General features: G+C 42.7%; 1 protein-coding gene across 13 annotated transcripts in view; it reads left to right on the forward strand.

Annotated features, from left to right (window-relative positions):
• Positions 1–6,948: 6,948 nt before the first annotated feature.
• TCF12 (transcription factor 12) overlaps positions 6,949–23,385 on the forward strand; it is a 314,097-nt gene continuing 297,660 nt past the window's right edge. For 7 of the 13 annotated variants that reach the window (XM_059714710.1, XM_059714711.1, XM_059714712.1 and 4 more), the window contains exons 1-3: positions 6,949–7,032; positions 7,554–7,688; positions 8,465–8,537. In XM_059714710.1, coding sequence (XP_059570693.1) covers positions 7,575–7,688; positions 8,465–8,537 — 187 coding nt within the window. In that variant the 5' untranslated portion in view covers positions 6,949–7,032; positions 7,554–7,574. The remainder of the gene's footprint in view (positions 7,033–7,553; positions 7,689–8,464; positions 8,538–23,385) is intronic. The other 6 variants (XM_059714713.1, XM_059714726.1, XM_059714718.1 and 3 more) reach the window with 1 other exon arrangement.

Consider the following 23,385-nt stretch of genomic DNA (forward strand, 5'->3'; position numbering starts at 1 on the left):
CTCTTCTTTCAGCTGTGTTCTGCTGCTCCTCTCTGATTTCTCCACTTACATCTCTCTAAAATGCTGCTGCCAAGCGCGCTCCCACTTTGTGCTCTCCCACTTTGAGAATCTCTGCTTTAGCTTCTCCTCTTCTGCATACATCTTTCATTTGATTCTCAGGATTTATCTGCAGAGATTTTGTATTGGATTTTTTTCTGTGCTCTAAGCGCTGTGAATTACAGATATATAACTGAGCTGAACCCACACTGCTTTGTAATACCAACTTAAGGTACTTCTCTTGTTAACCATTGCATTTGGATAGTTCTGTGTTTGAATTAACTATGGAGAATTCTAGGCAGATATCTCAATGTGCTATAATCCCCTGCCAAGTGCTATACTCCAATTTCGTTTCTTTTCTTTTTTTCTTGTGGGATGTCTATCAAAACAGACAGGAATTCTGGAACTTGGGTTTAAATGAATGAAACCCCATTATTCTTCTCTTGGGATCACATTTTCTGTATTTTTCTAGTACAAACATTTTCAAAGTAATGTATTGTCAGGCAGGATGGAGGATAGTTTAATGGAAGTCGTGATTTTTTTGATAATCCTCAATACAGTTTGGATGCATATGTATTGGCAGTTATGCAGCCGAATGGATTTTCTTTGTGGTTTTAGATGGGGTTGAATGCCATGATAATGTGATTGTAGAGGGGTGAACAGGGGGATGTAACTGAGCAGTTATTTCTTTTGGAATCATGTTGCTGTCACCACCTAGGACCTCACCACACCTGATGTCTACCAACCAGTTGCTGACCTTTTTTGGTATTGCCAGGCCTGTTGCCATAAAGGTGCAAAATGCTACTGTGCTGTGACATAAAGACTGGTAGTGAACAGAAGATTTTATAGGTTTGCATGAATTTGGTTCCCCAATGGGATAGGGGCTATTGATGGGACCCAAGTGCCTGTTATTTGGCCCTTACACAAGACTAAAACTTTTATCAGCAAGAAGGTACTTCTCCATGGTGCTGCAAGGCCTCATTATTCATGGTGAAAGACTCACCAGTGTTACTGTGTGGTGGTCTGGAAAAATCTATGCTGCCAAGATCTTTACAAATTCAAGGGCTGAACAAGAACATTTTTGCTCCCTAGATCACTATGGAGATTTAGTTATGTTTCCTCTCTCATTCTTGAAGACCCAGATTACTCTTTGTTTCTTGCTTTATGAAGCCTTTAAAGAGACACAAGGACAAGAGAAAGGTGTGATTCAAGTGTACAGTAACTGCAGCATGACAGTGGTGGCTGCATTTAGAAGAATGAAGGGAACATGGTGACACCTCATTGTGAAGTTTCACATCATGATGTACCTCATATGACAAGTACTTGCTCTATTTTGCACAATGTATGAGACAAATGAGAAAGCCTCAACAATGGAGAAGCAGGAGGTGGAACATTTCTGAATAGAGGTCCATCACACCTCTCAAAATGTATTGTTCTTGTTCCAATATAGCTATACCAGCAATGGAATGGCATTCCTATGTTCTCCTATGAAGATGCTGAGAATTTTTCCACATGTATTCCTCCTTGTATAGGATCCCTGTAAAAATGTTATATGAATGTATGGCAGTGGTATTTTTTAATGGGTGGAATTATGGCTGAGTAGCATGTATGCTTCTTTAGGCTCTTCTTAAATTGTGGAACATTACCCTGTGGTAATGTACCACAATTTGGTAATGTTCCAAATTGTGGAGCTCCCCTCCCTTGTCCATAAGAGACATGGAAACATCTAGTTCTGTTACCAAGTTCTCTCTTATGACATCTGCAGATGAGCATGAAACAAATAGAAACCTGTAGTAACTCTCTGACTGAATGATGCATTGTTTGAAAAAGTCTGTGCATTTTGAAATGTCTAAGAAGCCTGCTTCGGACAACATATCTGAAAACATCTGAAATTAGCTAGAAGCTGTGGACATTTATATAACTGTAAACCAATATATAGCAAACATGTATGCCATATTATATATTTGAATTTTTAAGCAGGGAGCAGTTGGAGAAAGGAGATTTGTGGGGACTAGGGGTGGGGAGGAAAAGCAAGCAGGAAGTAGTTTGGGAATGAGGACTTGGAAGAAACAAGTGTCCTGATGGCTGTGGGTTCTGGTATTACCAGAAAATAAAACTGCTTTACAGCAATTTATGTCTATGTGGTAGAGATGTTGGAATTGAGCAGACATAAAGAAAGTTCTAGCTTTGCCCATGAGGGTGGCAGACATTACTCTGCAAAAAAAGCTGGATTGCAATGCTGCACATGACGCTTACTGATACAGCTCCACTTCAAAGACATTTTGGGCTGGTTGTCTGCATAAAGTTTTTGTGATGTCTCAGTCTGCCAGGCCATAGAAACCTTGCCTGCCAGAAAAATATCCTGGTCAGAACAGATGGTAAACATAGGGTCTCGGTGCTTGCTGTGTTGTCTGGAGTACATTTTTGAAAGATGTCCACTATGTCATTTTTAGGTGAGATGGTAGCATTGGTGACAAAAGTGTAGTCCTTTTTTTTTCATGGTAGGGATAGTGGAAGAGAACATTTCCAGAGGTCTTGTTTTTTTTCCTTTGGCCTCGGGGACCTCAGCTAAACTCCTTTGTTAAAGCATCTGTGCTTTAATTCAGTACTAGGAATACCTCTGCTACTCCCCTCATCTTTTATTTTTCATATGTTTTGAAAGTATTTTGTAGATGTCTGCATTCCTGTGACTCATATCCAGGTGAGACTCCCTTCTAAATGCATCTCTGTGAGTAGGGCCATCAAAACCTGGAACTCTTCAGGAGTGAAAGTAGAAAATGGGTGCTATGATGGGTATGTGACTTCGGGAGTCTTGGGCAGGTATAAAAAAAGGATGCACAATATACAAACAAAGTGTAGAATTACCTGGGAAAAATAGGGGTAAAACTTCAGTACTGTAAATTATACCAGTCTATGTACCATGTGACTGCAAATTATACCAGGCAGCCAGACAATTGCCCTGCCATTTAAAGGTGCTGTAGTAATACCTTATATGTGCAGCTATCCCAAGATGGATAGCTATACATCTATTGAAGTGATTCTTAACCAGGGTGCAACAGCACCGTGGGGTGCCTTGAGATCTGCTGTGGGGTATCATACAATGTTACATGTGCAAAAATAATTCACAAGATAAACCCAGAGATTTCAAATAGGAGTCCATAGCATTAAAATCATTCTTACCTGTTGAGGCCTTTCCAAGTTGTTTGCAACAGAAGTGCTCCATTGTTTTTATGTAGTCAAAAAATGAATGAAAACTAAAAGTTGGTATTTTCCAAGGAGTGCCTTGGGTCTCTTGAGGGGTGTCTTGAGTTTAAAAACATTGAGAACCACAGATCTATTGTCTACAGGCCCTTGTGTAATTGACATTGGTGTGTGAAATGGATGTAAACTAGGCTAGTGTAGACATATTGTGGTGGGGCCCTAGGAGTGTTGTCTGTCGGTGTTTGGCATTGAAAAGAGGCATGCTTAATTAGTGCTGGTGCTAGCACTAGCACTAGCACTAGTGACTTGATCACTGTGACTCTGGAGCAGTTGAGGACATGCAGGTATACAGAAAGGACAGTCCAGGTGTGAAGCTATGCATGTGAGAGAAGAGTGGGAGACCTGCCAGAAGTGGAGTAGTTAGGAATGCATCCAAACAAACCTGAAAGTGATAAACTTGCTGCAAAGTGGAGATACCCCTTTCAAAGGTGGGTGACTGACTTTGGCTAAGATGCCACAAAACCTGCTTTAGAAAAACAGTTGCATCTGGGATCAAGGTACAGTAAGATGAACAAACTAAGTCTCTTCAAAGGGAGATTCCTATATAAAGCCCCTCACTTTCAGAGTATCCCAGCTCCACTCTTCTCTGTATCACTCCATCATTTTTGTTGCCTTTTCATTTTCTGTATTTTCCCAGTTTCTCTATTATTCCTTCTTTTTTAATTTCTGAATTTCTGCTTTTTCATGCTTTCCCAACTGTCTGCTCTAAAATCAGCTTCCTGATGAATGTAGGAAAACCCTTTCTTCTCCTGCCCTTTGAAGTCCACTTGTTTTGTCAAGCCTTGCTGCTTATTCTTTCTTTGTCTACCTATTAGCACCTGCAGTGTTGCTAAATCTCACCATTTTATCATGTCTCATGATATTTTGCATTTTTCTGTAAGCTCCAGCTCCTGGAGTATATGAGCATCTCTGTTTTTTGTTTTTTATTTATTTTTAAGGCTATAGCACTTATGGTTGCAGGAAAAGGCTACTAAATGTGTACCTTACAAGCTCAAAGCAAAAAGCATGTAAAAAACAATCAAAATACATTATTTTTAAAACTCAGGATTTTTAGACCAATTGCACATTAGCATAAAATAATTCCTATAAATACTGAATGGTAATGTGTCTGGTTACTTTATACATAATCTATTTTTCTCAATTGGCATTCACCACTGTGGTATAAGTGCTAGTGTTGCTGGTCCCAATATATAGCTGAAAGGCAAAATAACTTTAAGCAACAACATTTTAACATTATAGTAGAAATCCTCCCTGCTAAAAAACATTTGTTAGGGAACAGTCTTGCAAAAACATGTAGTTTTGATCTGTCATTGGTTATTTTCTTCTAAAGTAGTTCATTATTTATACATCAAAGCAAAAAAAAGTACATATTTATGTCCCTCCAGGGCACAGAGAATGGAAATCATTGTGTTGATATTTTAATACAAATTACTTCCTGCATTTTTAAGTGGCAGATGTATGAATATTCATAGATCACAAGGCCAGATGATCTCTCTGTTACATGGCAGTAGAGGGGAGCAAAGGGGAGGAAAAAGGGCTAGAGCAACCCCAAGTAAGCAGTGTCTATCAGCTTGGAGAGTAGTGACTGTTGTCTGCTTTATCCTGCCTGCTCTTCTTGAACATGGCTCAGCTGAGAATCTGGGGTTTAGGGATGGGAAGTGTGGAGCCAGAGGGGTGGAGCCAGGGAGCAACCATTCTCTGTAGCATGCCAATCTCATGGATTTCCAAGAAGAAATCCATGCAGGAATTAACAGTGCTCCAAGCAGCATTCCTTTTCCCACTGTCTTCTGTGCTCTCCTCTGAATGTGCCTGGATGTGTCGTTTTGCTATCCAGGTTCTTCAGAGCTTGAAGACTGTCTTTTGCCTTCTTTTAACTCTCCTAGCCAAGGAAAGGGAAATGCAACAGTAGCTCTGCAGTTATTTATTTTTTTTGTGAAGTTTTCTTACTCAGGAACCTTTCTTGGGTGAGGGGATTTTAGCTCTCGAAAACTAGGGATGAAAAAGAGCGCAGGGCTCCACACTTCTACTGCAGAGTGGGCTGAGGTCCAGATGGTGGCATCTAGATGCCACCTGGGGGCTCTGCAGGCCTGAGAGATGTACACATCAAACCTTCAGACTCTGCACAGGGATCAAGATCTTTGCTATTAATAAAAGTTGTGGACTCTCATGAGCATGGGCAACTGGTAAGAGGGTGCTTGGGGGTGCACATGCCCTCCTGACAGCTCACACTGACGCTGTCAGCAGGGCTGGTGGCCCCCCCCAGCAAGGCTGCCGCCACCGGCAGCTTCTGCGGGTGCCCCCCAGATTCAGGAGGCACCAGTCACTCATGCTCATGAGGCCACTATGCTGTTAATATTTTTGCAGATGTTTTTATTACATCTGAGTACAAACAGGAATGAACTAGACTCACAAGAGCCCTCAGGTAGGCTAGCATTCCTGTTTAATAGCTGGGGAAATTGAGGCATGGAAAACTGAAGTGACACACACAGAAAGTCTATGACAGCTAGGAACAGAACACAAGTCACCTGACTCCTGTTCTTCTATATTAACCCTACGACTGTTTCTTTTCCTTTAGCTATGTCTTGTGGAAAGATGTGCGTATGTGTATTTTATTATACATGTAGGTCTTAATTATTAATTGCAGTGTGTTGAACATATGCGATATTTAATAAAAAGAAAGTTGTGTGGATGACAATTTGAGGACACCAAGTAGGTCAGTATCAGCTTTGCCATGAGACAGCTTTATCAATCAAGATTTCAAACTTGATGTCAAATAAGTTGTACAAGTCATTTCTATTCTGCATGGTGTGCGCGTATGCCCTTGTGCTCTGCTGCACTGTTCTGATGTAGGGTGGTTGTGCTTGTGTATTGTGTCAAAGAGTGCTGTTTTGGTGCAGGGGGTATTGGGTTTTGTGTTCTGGGCACTGCAGGGTTTGGTTACTGTGTGCGCAGGGAGGGTGGGTGGGTTTTGTGTATTTGTAGGAATTGTTTGGGATCACAGATGTTTTTGGTGTGTCCTGTGTATCTCACGCGTTGGTATACAGCACTTGTACTATGCTTATTGCATATATGCTTATTATTACGCTCATAGTATATGCTGTGTTGTTATGTCCTGGATATTTCGTGTCTGTGCATTGTCATCTACACTCCCTAGGTTGTGTTTTGAGCGTTGCGTGCACGGTGTGTGGCGGGTGCTGTGTTGTGCAGTGTCAGGTGCGCCGTGGGCCGGGGCTGGGTGCTAAGGATTGGGTGGCGGTTGTGGGTGTTGTGTGCGCGGGGCTCGGCGCTGGCGGGATCCCCGGGCCGGGCAGGCTTCCCCGCCGAGGCAGTCGCGCTGCCGGCTCCGGGCGGCCCCTCGGTTCGCTACACTGGCTGCTCCGAGCTGCCCCAGCCGGCGCTCGGGGGCGGTGGAGGCGGCGGGCGACTCGCAGCGCCGCCGCCGCAGGTGTAGCCGCGCCCGCGGAGGGACCCCCGCGCCCGCCCCGTGAAGCCTCCGCCTGAGCGGCCGCGGCGCGGGAAGGGTTAAGGCGGCGGCGGCGGCGGCCGAGCGCGGAGGGATACGGGCCGGGCCGGAACGTGGTGCTGAGGCCGGGAAGCGAAAAAATGTCCGCCTGAGGGGAGCCCGCGAGTTGGTGCAGCGGGACGGGGGCGGGGGCGCGCGGCTCTTCGCTCCCAGCGCCAGCGGCCCCGGCGCCCGCCCGCCCGCCCTACACGGTCTGGCCGGCCAGGGAGCAGGTAGCGGCGCGGGGCCGGGACAAGTTGGGACGGGGCGGGGGCTGAGCGCGGAGCCCGTGGCCGGGTCGTGCGCGTCCCCAGGAGCCCCCGGCACCGCGGGCAGAGCCCCCCGTCCCGCCCCGCCCCGCCCCGCGCGCCGGCAGCCCGGAGCCCGCGCATTGTTCGCCGCCGCCGCCGCCGGGGGCCGCAGGGCGGCGCGGGAGACTGAGCCCGGGCCCGGGGGCGGGCGAGGCGAGGCACGTCCCCGGCACAACTTGCCCGCTCCATTGTTGCGGCGCTGGCAGAGCACCCTCCTCCCCGCGGGCTTTCCCCGCGGGTCTCCTGCCCCCGGCGGCCGGGAAACTTGAGCGGAGTTGGGGAGTTGGAGGAGCGGCCGCCCGCGCCGAGCCCCCTCCCCCGGCTCCGGCCGCGGCCCCCGGTCCCCAGCCCCAGCCCCAGCCCCCGCCTTTGTTCGGGGCCGCGGAGCGGGCGCAGTCTGCAGCCCCGCGGTAAAGTGCGCGCGCGTCTCGCCCGTGTCTTAGGACTTGGGGAAGCGGACGAAGATGAATTCCCAGCAGCAGAGGATGGCCGCGATAGGCACCGACAAGGAGCTGAGCGACCTGCTGGACTTCAGTGCGGTAGGATATTCTTCGAAGTCTTCTTATGGCTTCTCCACGGTAAAGCGATCCGAGAAGTAGGGGCAGCCGCTGCGGGCCGGGCTTGGTTGGGTCCGGCTCAGCCACGCTGGACCCCTGAACGTTGATGCAATGTCCAAGGCTTCCAGATTTCATGCTCTAAATCGCGGCCGGGGCAGCTGGTTCAGGCTGGCCCGGAGATGGCATCATGTCATGATGACTTGTGTGCAGCGGGCGGGTGCTGCGGGTAGTTTCCGCGTGCTGGGGAGGGGGCTGTTTGGCTTGAAAAATTGTAACGGGATGATGTCTGAAAGCTACAAGGAACTCCGCTCTTACTTTACCTTGCAGGCGTGGAGGGGAAGTTACAGGCAAAGCCTTTACTGGGTGATGCTTTTATTTAGACCTTTTTGCTTTTGCAAGACTTGTTCTAAGAACCAAACCAGACTAGTGGCTCTTTAGAACTGTCTCCTGGTTCAAGTCATCTAGTGACTTTAATCTTTATAAATTAGCAAGTGGTATCTTTTGAATAATATAGAATCATAGAAAATATTTCTAATGCATAACTGTTTTAAATAATCCTACTTATATCACTTGGCCTGTTACAGTTGATTTTTTTCCTGTGCAGTCAAGTTTAGTAGCATTAATAAAACTGCACAATGACTCTGGAGTGTGATTCTGAATGCATGTTCTAAATAGTGTTTTCTTTTTTGTTAGAAATGTATTGCAGTAAGTTGCCTTTATGAAACTTTTTTTAGCATACAGTTCATAGTAACAGAGGTAGTTTTGAAGCTAATTTAAGCATATCTCTTGTTTTACAGATGTTTTCCCCACCTGTTAATAGTGGGAAAACCAGACCAACTACATTAGGAAGCAGTCAGTTTGGTGGATCAGGTAAGATACAGTTGAAACATTCAAAGTTCAAGTCAGTGGATTTGTTTGTTTTTTGTTTTTGTTTTTTTTTTTAAGCTTAACATTTGTACAGTAAATATACACCTTTTCAAATTAAATAATCCAAACAATTGAAGATGCTTTATTTTGATTTACTTAAGACTTTTTTTTTAGAATAAAACTCAGCTATGGACTGCACCCTTTGTGGCTTAAGATGTACAGCTCAGTACAGTGAAACATTGAGTATTTTTCACAGTACTGACATACAACTTGGGTTTCTTTGGCTTGGGTTCAGAATGCATACCGTCTTGCTCTTTATTTTTGTTAAAATTGAACAACTTTGTCTTTAAGCATACAGTTTTAATAGGCATTACTTTGTACCTATGCAGAAAGGAAGATCATTTAAATACCAAATAATGAAATAAATCTTAATCGATGTGAATTTATTTTAAACATTCATAGTTAAGGCTTATCAATCATAGGATAAATAATTTGGTAGATAACTTGTGCTTAAAGTGAGAATAATGAGAGCTGTTAACAAATTAGTGGGAAAAATAATTTTATATACGTGTGTTGTGTTCCAGATGTGTACATCTGAACTCTAGGACATGCATCATGATGTTCATTTGACCAGTGAAAGTGTCTTTCATATTTTCCTAATTGTTTTGAAATTCTACAGTATGTGGCTTTTTCTGTACTTTCTTAATTCTTGATAATCAGGCGTTCAGATTAGCCTCTAAAAAAAAAAATTGGCAAGGAAAGAGTTAAAAGGCTAATTTGGATACATACCCACACATAAGTGTTGTACATTTTTTTTTTTTTTTTTTAAACAATAAGTAAGGAGAAAGATAATACTACTGTAAGGAGAAAGATAATACTGCTGTGTTCCCTTTGGAGCTTATTTTGATATAGGAAATTACCATTCCCTTGTACTCTATAATCCTTTGAGCTTCGGGAAGTATGATTCTCCTTCATTCATGTTTTGTCAATACAACTTTAAAAACCGACAGCTCTTAATATAAATATGTGTATTTCATTCTGTCGTCTCCTGTTTCTTTTTGTTCTTCAATGAGCTAGTATCTGCCCAAGATTGCATTTTTCACAGAATTTGAGACAAACCTATGAGCTATAAATTCAGCTTCTTCAGGACTCTTCATATTCTATAGTTTTTGGGAAGAACAGTTTTTTTAAAGAAATAATAGTTAACTAGAAACCATACTAAATTATTTCTCACTAGATTGTTTATCTTGTAAGAATAAAAGAAATTGGCTTAATGTTTTTATTTTTAACTGAATGAAAAGTAATGTTGTAGAGCACTAATGTAATATCACTAAAATTTATTTCTCTGTATTTAGACAGTAATGTACCTGTGTTATATACTAAAGGAGGCAACATTCTGAAGAGTAGAACGCTTGTTTTAAATTTGTTGCAAATATTATGTGATTTTTTTTTTAATGAGTTTTTAAATTAATGCAATATGAAAAATAAACAATCTATAGTGTAAAGGGGAAAATAAGAATGTTTGTAAAATGTGTATGAAATATTTGGCTGGATTCTTGCATGTTATAACATTTTAATTTTTGTAATAGTATTACAGTAATTTGGTGTGCCCTCTTAATCTTTTCTACAAACTTCACACATCGAGTCTCTTAGACCTTTCTTCTATTATTTTTTAAAGAGATGCAAAGTTTTCAGGGAAAAGTTATATTGCATCAATTGGAGACTATCTAATTTATAGCTGATAGAACTTGTTATGAAAAGTGGGTGATGACTGACTTCATTGAATGTTGAGGGAGACAAAATGATGTAGGGTTTGTATTATGGACAGTTTGAGGTTATTTTTCTACCTTGTGTTTCCTGGACAAGTAAAAAAATTCTGTGTCAAACAATGAACATTTAGTGTCTAATGGAGACCTTAAATATACCGTTCAACCTTTTAAAAATTATTTTTATTGCCTACCTTTTATGCAATGATTTTTCCCCTTAAAAATGAGAAAATGTCAACAAGTTTATCCAGAAAGGTAGTCTTCCCTTCTTTCAGGGAAACAGTGTTAATGGTTGGTTGAATTCCTTTGTTGTGAAGTTTAATCTCTTCTGATACACAGTATCATCACATAGATACTATTCATGAGGCAGTGCATTGCAGCTGTCACACAAGCCACAACCTCTATAGAAGCCACTTCCCATGAGAAGGATAATGGGATATTACATACTAAACCATAACTTACACCAGAGCGGTGTAAGAATTACAATATATAACCAGATATGTTTTAATTCACAATGTTCCTAGTTTCAGGGATCATTTGGGTAGTTTATTCTCAATTCCCCACTTTAAGACAATCTGTTATATAAATTGTGTGTTTTCTGTACTGTTACAATGACCTTAACCTTGACCTAGGGGGTTACTTCATCACCTCTGACTGATGCGGGAACTCCTATATTAGCTCTGTTCTGGGGGACTGTTAGGTATCACAGAGAGACTGTGTTGAGATGATTGTCAAAGTGGAAATAGTACAAGCATTTAATTTCTGATGTCCAGGTTTAATTCACTGTTGTGATCTTGGTTTACTTTCAAGAGCATTCTGTAGTTTGCAGAACAAATAATGTTTGTACATGAAGTGTTTCTCTAACTACTAAGGAACAACATTTTAAAAGAAATATGAAAGGAAAGTTCATTACTTTAGGTGTTTATTCCTTAAGGCTATACAGTAGCAAGAAATACAGTGTTTCAGATTGTAGAAAAACACTGTTTCTATCATTGTTTTGTGAAAAGAGAAGTGTAGATGTATTTTCCCCCCCCCAAAGAAACTTACTCGCATCCAATTTACTACGTAGTTGGAGATGCACCTTTTCATCTTGTTTGACTCTCATTCTGTCACAGTACTTGAAATTAAGCCATACTTTGACAGTGTATTCAGTGTTTTCTTTTTCTTTTTTAAATGCTTTTGCAAGTATGTTAAAGAGAAGGCACTGAACTAGAATGGTGTTCATTATTGCCTGTGTATGAAACGCTTTTTCATTTCTAGTTAAACTAAAAGATTGTTGATTCCGAAGAAACAGTTTCACCATACTGGTGTTCATTAGGTGAAAATCCAGTATAGTTTCCTGCCTGTCTTCAAAGTGCTTATTAAGATTTTTTTCAAAACTGATTCTGCAAAATCTAAATTAGGAGGTGGGTAGGAAAGGAATGCTCAGGAGGTAAGTTGCTTTTGGTGCTTAACAACTTTCAAGGATGGCTGAATGCCTTTTGTTCTGCATGTTTTGACTTTTCTGGGTAAGGGAGAGGACAGGGTGCACATTGCTAGGATCAACATGCTTTGATTTAATTCTGCTGTATTTCTGTTGTTGGGTATTGCAGTACATGTGCAACTGAACTACATAAAATATCAGCTAGAATACTATGTTCGAAATTTGTAGGTTGGCAGGGAGGTACTAGAGGTAATGTATGAATGTTGTGCTTTCATTAATTGTAAATTAATATGCTCAAGAATATGAGATTTAAATTGTTTGATGGTTTATGTGTTTTGTGTGTGGGATTTTTCGGGGTATGTGGAGGAAGATTTTGCTTTCTACAGACTCCTCAGTTGTGAATGAAAGCTGCAGATGGAATAAGTGAATTAATCTGATACATCATGGCATTTTATGACAGCAAGTCATGTAAGTTGCTGATACTGCCAAATAACTTGGTCAAAATAGGGGTAGAAATATATATGTTGAAAAAATAGCCTGATATAAAATAGTCACAGTGTTAAATTACAAAATACTCTGTCATTACTGCCTCCTGTTAAAAGAAAACATTGTCTTCTGAAAAATAATCTGAGAGAGAGAGACCATGAATGAGAGTGGGAGCAAGTACCTCCCCTGTTTTGTCCCCTTATTTTTTCCTTTTTTGTTTCTGCCTCTGATGAAAACAGCCTAATTGTTTACATTGGAAGGGCTTTTTATACTTAAATTCAAGGTTATAATGTCAAACTTTTCTGTGATAATGACAACAGGAAATGAAGCCTTGAGTTCAGTAAAATAAATGTTATCAATTTGGATGCTTATGCATTTGACCGGGTGCTATAAATATATGTGTGGGCTGTAAATATATGTGTGGTAAGGATTTCTTGCCCCCTTTAGGGGGAAATCTTAATAAACAGGTAACTGTCTTTTGCAATAGTTTTCAAGTATTGCTGTCATTCCTAATACAAGTTTTTTTACTTTTTTATTTTTTATTTTTATAGACCAGAGTCTACTAGGCAACCACCTTTGAGCTTCATGCGTGGCCAGTTTAAAATGTTTCACAGTATCTTCTTTTTGCTTAAAAAAACAGTATTACCATATTAGTGATATGTTTAAGCTATATCAAGAGAGGCCTCTAAAGAACTTGTCACCTTAGCACTTCTAAAGAGCAAGTCTCTGACTTGTCACTATATGGCTTGGTGCTTGGTTTCTTTTATTCAGTTAGTCTAATAGTACTATTTTGGTTGAAGTATTGGTCAAAAAATTGAAATTAACCTGAAATTATGTACATCTTTTAGAAAACAAAGTAGAGAGAAAATTGAATTTTTTTCTAAGCTTAATTTAAGACCTAATAATAAAAATATTGTTTCGTTTCCTGTGTAATTGCTTTAAGCTGAGTTGTTGTGAAATTGTGTGCATTTTTCCCATGGAAAAATAAAAATGTAAAATTGGTGTATGGATCTTAGACATGCACATATCTTACCCCCAGCAGATCTATATGCATGAGAACACTTTAATGCATCTCTGCAAAGATCTGTACTTCTAGCACATGTACTCAATCATTCACTTCTTCATGTTAGAGTCCACAGGGGTTTTGAGGGAATGTGTTGGGATAAGCCATGTATTACAGTCCTTATCCAAAATTCACTGAAGTTCATAGAAAGCCTTATGCTAATTTCAGTGGTTTTCCATTTCGGCCTGTGTTCAGATTGGTTGCAATGACATTTATGCTGTAGCAGATCTATTAAATTCCAAACAGTGAGATTTACCAAATTATTAAAACAATGTAGGAAGGTATGGTATTATCCAGGCTGTGAAAGTTCATCTAGGGGGTTTGATCAGCTCTTTGTAGAGCTCAGGACAATATCCCAGGGCACCAAAATGACACGGGAATAAACAGATTAGGTACTATCACACCTTACAGAGGAAGACTATTGACAATTGTGCAAGTCAGTTATGTCTCCTTCAATCCTAGGAGTCAAGTTTGAGGAATAAAGTACAGAGAAACCAGGTGTAACCTGTACATGAAAGGTTACAAATGCTGTCAATTTTTAAAGAGAGTCTTTTTTAACAGAACTTCACTTCTCAAGGAGAATCAGTTGCTCTGCTCCTTTTGCAAGCGTATGTCTGGTGCAGCAAGCCTCTTGTACCTATATTTTTTGAGCTCTAGGATGTGAGGAATGATTCCAGATAGATAAATGTCATTTTTCCAATGCTAAGTATGGTAGGCTGTGACAGTCCTCTTCATTACATATATAAAATTAAGATGTGATGGAATATACTTGGGGAATTTTATCTGTATTTTTTTAATGATTAGAAAATCCAGTATACTATATTCCCATTTGTTTTTCATTAGCAGTTTGAAGGCAGGTAAAATGAATGCATATGTTATATACCAAATACCTAAGGTTGTATATAAATCCAAACCTTAGATTGCATATTGCTTATTTAGGACTAATGATTGTTTAGAGGACTGTGTAAAACTTCATTAAAGCTGGAAGCAAGAAAAACTGTTTGACTTTGGGTCTGAGGACCCCAAAACTCAGCCCTGGTTTGCAAACCTTTTGGAGAACCTGGTAATAATTCTGGGTGCATCCCATCTTGGTCCTTTTGTCCCTTAAGTGCACACTCTTAACTTGTCTGGTAGATTCTGTGTGTTGAAAGTGTGGCCCAAGGGCCTGAAAAGCATCCAAGTTAGTTTTAACCTGACTTGCACTATCTGTAAGACTTGGTCATATTAAACTGGGGACAGTAATGCCTACCTATCCATGATCTTTCTTGAGTTAGGATGATGAGAGAGTTGACAATTATTGGTTTACTTTCTGGCTAAGTCTGAAGACAGAGTATTGGCGGAGTGGACCAGTTAAGACACCCCCAGAAGACTGTGTTCAGATTGGTGGAGTGGGCCAGTTAAGCTATTTTCAAAAGTTTAAAGAACTAGAAAGTTCCAACTCCTGTTCTGAGGTAAAATGGAAAGAGTTGCTAGCCCATTTTCTATACAGTTGAAAATCTCTTGTGGGGGATTGATCTGTGGTCACGTAGAACGTTACATTTTACATGAACCTGAAAGAATACCTTTTTGTGAAACTCTGGCTAACTATAACTAGTGGCTTTTGAAGACCACTGGTTCAGGCCTGGTGAGACTGGCCAGTGTAAATTCATATTGAAATTGTATTTTAAGTGCTGGGGACTACTTCATGTTATGTGACAAACTACTTCTAGGGGCATGTTCCCCAAGGCATGTATGCAATTGCTGCCAGCAATGAGTTTGGCTGGGGCTCCAGACCCCAGTGCCTGGGATCTGGCTGGATCATCACCTCCACGTGGAGTGGGATGGAGAGGGAGCTGCTCCAGGGGCCAGCTGTCCCCCCTGGAGGACTCCTCCAGGCAGCAGCTGCAGCAGTCTTCCAGTGCCTCCCCTTCCCCCAGTTGCAAGGCATCCACTGAGCAAAGGGGCAGAGCACTCAAAAAACAAACGGCATGGGGGAGGGAGAGAAGTATGCAGCTGCTTCTCCCTCTCAGAGTGAAGATTTACAACCCAGAGCCACCATTCAAATTAATGCAACCCCCCCTGCCCTAGCCCCAAATGCATGGGGGCAGCACACTGAGAGGGGAGGGAATGACAAGGAAGAGCTCCTGCTGGCTGCCAGGCATGGGAACTGTAAGGCAGAGAGTGCAGGGCACCCCTGTAAGGGAAGCCCATGCAGTAGTCGCATAACCCTTGTAAAGAAAGGGCAGGGGAGTGGGGCTGGGCTGCATGAATAGCCTGGTCTGCTGGCAGCAGGCAGCTTAGAGCAGGAATAGGTAAAGTCCAGCCTGCAGGCCAGGTCCAGTTGGCCAGAGACTCCGTTTCCCAGTCACCCCTGCTTTCATGGCTTGTGCCAGTCTCCATGGATACCCCAGCCACACCTGCGTGGGAAAGCTCAGGCTGGGGTTGCCATGTAGACTGGCACAAGCCATGAAAGTGGGGGCGTCTGGGAAATGGAGTCCCTGGCCAACTAGATTCAGCCTGTGCACATGGCAGCAGCGCAGGGGGCTGCTCCAGAGCTGCTGGGAATTCGGGATAGGGACTGCTTGTTCTGGAGCCAGGGTAGAGCCACGATCTGTAGCCTGCATGCTCTGGGCAGGGGCACACAAGCAGGGGATTGCGGCTCTGCCCTGGCTCCAGACCAGGCTGTTACAACTGTGAGGATCCAGGGTAGAGCTATGATCCCCTGCTTGCATGCCCCTGCCTAGAGCATGCAGGCTACAGAGCATGGCTTTGCCTTGGCTCTGGAGTAAGCTGCTGTCGTTGCAAGTTCTCAGGTGCTCTGGAGCAGCCTCCTGTGCTGCTCTGCCATGTGTGCTGCCAGCATGGCTGAGGCTGAGGCCGGTCTCTATGGCAACCCCAGCCTGAGCTTTCCCGTGCAGGTGTGGCTGGGAACTCCATAGAGACGGGCACAAACCATGTGGGCAGGGGCAGCTGGGAAAAGGAGTCCGGCTACTGGCTGGATTGGCCATTTTGCCCACCCCTGGCTTAGAGCCTGCAAGCAGCTGCACTGGATCTGGAGCCCTGGCCTGGCTCATTGCTGGTAGTGGCTGCATGCATACCTTGGGGTGCCTGGCTGGGAAGGTGCTCAGGCTGTATGGCTGCAGGCCACTTCACTGCTGCGTGCTCTAAGGCACACATGCAGCTGCTGCTACCACTGTGGAACTGGACTGGGGCTCTGGACCCCGGTGCACTGGTTGCAGCATCCTGGCTGCCTGCTGCATCTGGCCCGGGCTCTGGGCAGGTGCTGCCTGCCATGGAGCCTGGGCAGCTTGCATCAGGGCTTGCAGTCTCTCCACCACCTGCTGTGAGCAGCCTGGGGTCCATGACTAGCAGCAGCTGCCCCAAGTCCAGGCTAGCTGTGGCATTCCAGGCAAAATGGCCTTGCGCCATGCTCTGTCACATGTGTTGGTGGGTTGCTGACCCCTGTTCTGGGGAGTCATAAAGCTTACTGGACCAACTAGTTCTGCATAGTAGGGTAAATGGTTCACCAAATAACGAATTCTGTGGCATTCGCTCATTGCTGGTGGCTATATATTGAAAATCCGGCTTTCTTTTCAGTTGCCCTGCTTTTGAAAGTCTATATATCATGTCAGTTTACAAGAGCTTCTTGGCTTCATTCTCAATATCTGCCTTTAGTGTATGATTGCATTCAGCAAGTCTCTTCTCTAGTTGTATAAGTATTAAAAAAAATACTATTAAGGAAAACTTTCAGTTGCTGCATCAGTTTGTAGAATATTGTCTTTAAAGAAGTTAATGTATCAGGTTCCAGCTATTGGTAGACCCTCATATAGTCCTCAAGCAGCAGTGTTACAAATTTACAAATTTGTTGTTCCCAATAAATAACTTTTGTGGGAGAGAGAATGTAGGAGCTGTGCAAACAGATGTAGACACTTCTAAGCCCCAAACCCCTTTGAGGCTTAATATGTAAAGACTGTCACAATGTTGTCTCTGTGCGTTTTGGAAAATAAAGATCTAGGAACCAAAGTTGTACCTCTTAAAATAGGCCTCTAGGGTGATTTTTTTTTTTACACAGAAATAGGGGCTGGGATTCTGCTACATGTTTTTTGTTTTGGCATGTTATATTTTAAAGAGTTACAAGATGCTGAGGTGGTTTTTGATCTTTTTCCAGGATTTAGGGAGAGGAATATGATGTCTGAAAGGTTTGTGATATGTACTTTGTAAAAGTTTATTTGTAGTAATCCAAGCAATGCTGATATTTTTTCCAGAAAGTGACTGGTGGCACTTCTAGTCCTTAAAGAAAAGGACTAGAATGTTGGTTTAAAATGTGAGAACAATCATAGTGAAATGAACTGAGAACAAGCAAGCAATTTTAATTTGAAAATTGTTTTCAATCTAAGGACTTGGCACTTTTAGTGTGTTTTATTAAAAAAAATGTATATTCTACATCCTTGCATGCTATAAGCACATTTATGACTAGTTCAGCACGCTGATTAACACAGCTTAGGTTGTAAAGCTTTTACTGAGGTTTCCATTTTGTTTCTTGAAGAAGGGTTTAGGAGGTATTTCTCTCTCTTGTGTTTTATTCTGGCTCTCCAGTTAAATATGCTATTTAGTCATTTCTCTTTCAAATGTTATGTGAACATGTATGAGAGCTCTTTTGTTTCAGAGGATGCAAACTAATCTTTAGCTGAAACTATAAAATCCAATAACACAAATATTTTTTCACTTTAACAGTTAATGACCCGGTATTTTATTTCCTTATTAAAGTTCTCTTCTTAATAAACATATATAGTATTACAGTAAGGATCACCAGCTTTTATGATTTCACAGAGATCTTTTGTATATTAGTTCATAAATGCAAAGACTCTTAAATGATTAGTGCAAACTCACAGATTTTGCTAGGGTTAGATGTTTAATTTTTGCTGTGGGTTAGTTTTAAAGCCAAAAGATGCGTGTAAACTTGAGTAGCTAGTTAGTCCCCTGGTATCTGTATTCAGGAAAGCATTGGTAGCTTTTATAAACTTTAATTATTTTTCTAGTAGCTGATCAGCAACAAACCATCTTTAGACGTGAATTTTAAATATAGATAGCATACAAAACAGGTATTCTGCTATTCCCTTTTGGGTGCGTTTCAGCACAAACCTTGGGGGAGCAGTAACTGGCATTGCTGAAGAATGGCAGTGTACTTGTAGGTTAGATGAGAGGTTGCCAACAGATCCTCTAATATATAGTATGTGATTAAAAAATTAGGACGTTTGCAGGGAGAATTGAGCTCTAAATTGTAATTATTGTTTCTTTTTTTCTAAAAGATATACAGCATTAAAATATAAAGGGTCCGCTAGTGTTGACAGAACAAAGGATACCGTATTTATAGTGTACAAGTCAATTTGGTGTATAAGTCGACCCCATATTTTGGATCAAAAAAGTTAGGATTTGGTGCAACATAGCTCAGCAGTGGGGGGCTGTGATTGGCTGCTGCCCAGCAAACAACACGCTCTGCTGCTGCTCTGTGTCCTGGTGCTACTGGGATGAGCCACTTGCTGGTGCTGCTCTGTGCCCTGGTGCTGCGGGCAGTGGCATCACTGGGCAGCAGGTCCACCCTGCTGGCCAACATCTACCTGCGGGGCAGCCACTGGGCCATGGGTAAGTGTGCCCGGGACAGACTCAATGGGTGCAGGGTTTGGGTGCCCAGCTGGGCTCTGTGGTGTTGGGGAGGCATGGCAGGGAGGCAGGAGTCTGGCCTGGCCTCGTTCAGTGCCAGGGAAGCTGCTAGATACCAGCACGCTGCCTCCCAATGCAGCAGGGCGCCAGCATGGGGTCTGGCTGAAGTACTGATGCAGTGTGTAAGTTGAGGTGGAAATTTAAGGGTAATTATTTTGGCTTCAAACCTTAACTTACACACCGTTCATATTCCAGTCCTGAAAACTCAATGTGATTGTTAGATGTCAACCTGAAGGATGAAAAATATGTTACCTAAATGTGTAGATAAGTTAAGATGCTGTTTTGGGGTGTTCTCTTTAAATTCTGAAAAATCCCATTTGGGAGTGTCAACAGACAGTTTAAAAAGCCCTGAACTACTTCCTAGGTTTCATGGCATGGCAGTTGTGATCTGGGGGATGCAGTTAATGCTATTCACGTATTCATAACCTTTCTCAAAATAAGAAACAACTCTTGTTTTAAACTTTCATGGACATGGAGTCACTGCATCTACAAGTTCAATTTCAAGAAATATTTTTAGCGAATATAATATATTCGTTGAGAGGCCTAATTTTTCCTAACACTTTTAATTAATTTTATTAGCACTTCAAGTGTATAGTGAAGGTTGCATAATTCCTCCATTTTATGCATTTTTATAAAGGAAAAAAGGAGTCACTCAAGTTAAGTGGCATGTAAGTGAAAAGCAAAAACAAAAAGCTGCTTCCTTCCACATATGGAATTAATTGGTGTAAATCACTATGAAATACTATAGGTGGTTTTAACGGGCCTGCGTAACTTTACAACTAATATGACTAATTTAGCATTCAAATATAATATAAATCAAATCCAGTTTTTCAGGACACCAGTTGATCTGTGTAGTCAAGAGATCAGCACTGTTATTCTTCACCTCTGTGGGACAGAGCTGTACTGCTACCCAGTTTGTCCACAGGTGGAAGATAGTGGAATGAGCTTCAGGGAAGGTTAGCTGTGAAATAAGCAGAGGTACCTCTGACAAATAAGCAGTCATGGGCCAAGCAGCAGCCCCACCACCAGCATGTGGTGAGGACAGCAAATAGCAATGGTTTCCCTCCTGAAAAGCCACATGTATCCTTTGATGGTTCTGTGACATGGCGAGTACAGGCTGCCACTATAACGAGCCTTCCCAGCCCCCAGCCATGGGTTTACAAGTTCTCATTGGTGGAAGAAGACTTTAGAATCTCAGTGCCTGTGAAGGTAGATAAAGGCTGCAACAGAATGAGACCCTTGGTCGTCTTGATCTCTGCCATTGGATCAAGGCCCTGTTTTGTCAGGAGTCGTGTGGAAGCTGATGTGTAGCAGCTTCTCCATGATAGAAGTACTCACGCACAAGCGTCTTCCATGAAAACAGTTTTTCCAGCACATTCCTCAAGCCCTTTGGTGATCAGCTAATAGTGATGGGAGCAGGACTGTAAAGTCAGGAAGCTCCTAGTCATGAATTGGCACAAAGGTGGTATGAACTGGCACAAAAATTGCAAGAAGGTCATGTAGCACTTTGATGAGACAGGAGTGCTATTCAGCAGCTATAACTGTGACTGAGCAGCCTTCTTTAGGATCTGCTGTGCTCACCCCATATGTGGAGGGGGCTAGAAAAGGTGCCCTAAACGTAGTCTGTCTAATGCAATATTCTGTATTTCTTTCTGACTGGATAACCACAGTATTTTACCGTGGTTGAAAATACCAGTGATGACACGCCATAATTTTTGGGGCCTGGAACATCAGGACCCTTATGGGCAGTCCTAATAGTGAATGCTCAGAGTGTGGGGATACAATCCTGACCTGAGAACTCGGGTGAGACAACATCAGTATAGCCATACTGAGTGAGACCTGATGAGTGGGAGATAGGCAGCTCAAAGAACATGGAGATAGCTATACCTTCTCCTGGAAGGGTAAACAGGAAGGAGAACACCAACTTCATGGTGTTGTTTTTTTCCATTAAGAATGAATTCATAAACCAACTCAATGAGTCCCCTATTGGAATTAATGAATGCATCATGACTGTCTGTCTTAAACTGGCAGGGAGCCAATATGCCATCAGCAATATGTTATCGGTGTGTATGCCCCGATTCTTGATGCTGCTGATGAAATCAATGAGGAATTCTATGCCAGTCCTTTCTGATGCTTTAGAGGGAGACAGGCTTATTCTTCCCAGCAGTTTCAATGCCAGAGTGGGAAGGGACTCTAACCTTTGGAATGGAACCATTGGCAAGGAAGGAGTAGGAAAGGTCAACTCCAGTGGCATCATCCCCTTGATTAAATGCTAACAACATGGATTCACCACTACCAAACCCCCTCTTCCACCAGAAAAACAGGCACAGGACATCAGGGCAACACCCATGATCTAAGCAATGGCACCTGATTGACTGTCATTTGTCTGTGCCTGGGATCGCAAAGATGTCAGCATCACTCAAACTGTGCTAGGAGCTCATGATTACTGGACTGATCATGGACTCATCCACTTGGTTATATCACTCAAACTGGCTCCCAAATGATGGCTGCAGCAGAAGTAATTCCAACAGAAGATTAATGTGGAAGGACTCAAGGACCCAAGCAAGTAAGACCTCTTCCACCAGTGCCTCAATGAGAAACTGGTGAATTCCAATCAACATCAGTGGGAAAATGTCAGCAGCATTGACCCTCAAGGCCACTGTCATCAGCACCTGTGAAGAGGTACATGGATTCTCTACCAGGAGGCAATAAGACTGATTTGATGAGAATGACTGGGAGATCCAAGAGTTGATAGATTGCAGGTGCAAGGCCTTTGGTGTCATTGTGCCAAGCACAAACTCCAAGCAAAAGAAATTAAATCCTCAACAAGGCAAGGCAGAGATCCAAAGGAGCACCTGCGATATAAAGAACAGATTGTGGGAAGACAAGGCAATGAAGATTCAACATCTGGCTGACATCCACGATACACCCAGTCAGAGATGATCTTGGAATCCCTCCAACCTTTGACGAAGTGTGGAAAGCCATCAAGCAGATGAAGTGTGACAGCATCTGGAGTAGATGGAATGCCTGCTGAAATCTTCAGGGAGGAGAGGAGCTCACATCACTGCTTCATTCCCTCATCTTAAGGACCTGGAATTATGAAGAAATCCCAGACAACCTCGGGGACATCGTGATTGTGACCATCTTCAAGAAAGGAGACGTATTCAACCGGAAATTACAGAGGGGGGATCGCGTTGCTGTCCAGGACAGGAAAGATCATTGTGAGAACCCTCCTCAACCATCTCTTTCCACTTGCTGAAGAGCTGCTCCTGGAATCTCAGTGTGTGTTTAGGACATCAAGAGGTACAACTGACATGATCTTCACAACTTACCAGCTGCTGGAGAAATGCCAGGAACAACAGAAGCCTATCAACACAGCCTTCTTTGACCTCATGAAAGTTTTCGACTGTCAGCCAAGAAGTGTTGGGGAGGATCCTTCTGAAGTATGGATGCTCACCAAAATTTGGATTTTTTTTGCCCACCAAAATATGGATACTTTTGAGGTTAAAATGGGAGTTAAGCAAGGCTGCGTCATTGCTCCAACACTCTTCTCAATGTTGCTTGCTGCGGTGCTACATCTGAACACCAACAAATTTGCAGCAGGAGTGACGCTAAGCTACCAAATGGATGGTAAGCTGTTTAACCTCAGCTGACACTGAGCCAAAACCAAGACCACCCAGAGCTTAATCTTCAAGCTCTAGTATGTTGATGATAATGCAGTATTTGTTTAGTCAGAGGCACTCCTTCAGGCAGTCGTCTTTACCGAGGCATATAAGAAAATGAGACCAATGCTTAACGTTCAGAAGACTAAGGTCCTCCACCAACAAGCTCCTAATGAACAGTCCTCAGCTCCCGTAATCCAGATCCATGGTGAGACTGGAGAACGGTGAGTATTTCCTGTACCTTGGAAACCATCTGTTGCAGAAGGCTGATATCGATGAAGAAATCCAAAATCGCCTCAAATGTACAAGGTGCAGCCTTTGGACACCTGAAGAAATGGGTGTTTGAAGATTGCAACATGAAATCTGAAATCAAGCTCATGGTTTATCAAGCAGTTGTGATCCCCAACGTGCTGTACCAAGCTGACACATGGACAGAATACAGCAGACATCTAAAGTTGTTGGAGAAGTACCATCGATGCTTCCTGTTTCGGAACATCTTCTGAATAGAGTGGGAAGATGGATACACCAATGTTAGTGCCCTCCTGCAAGCAAACACCATGAGTATTGAGGTGATGACCATCTGACATCAACTTAATTGGGCTGGAGGGCTGGACATGTCATCTGGATGTCTGACTCCAGACTCCTGAAGCAAGTTTTATTCTCCCAGCTCAGCCAAGTCATACACGCAATAGAATGGCAGAGAAAGCACATCAGGGATGTCCTCAAGGCCAACTTAAAAAAAAATGCAACA

This window comes from Alligator mississippiensis, chromosome 11 (assembly GCF_030867095.1).
Source record: "Alligator mississippiensis isolate rAllMis1 chromosome 11, rAllMis1, whole genome shotgun sequence".
In the NCBI taxonomy this organism is placed as follows: domain Eukaryota; kingdom Metazoa; phylum Chordata; order Crocodylia; family Alligatoridae; genus Alligator; species Alligator mississippiensis.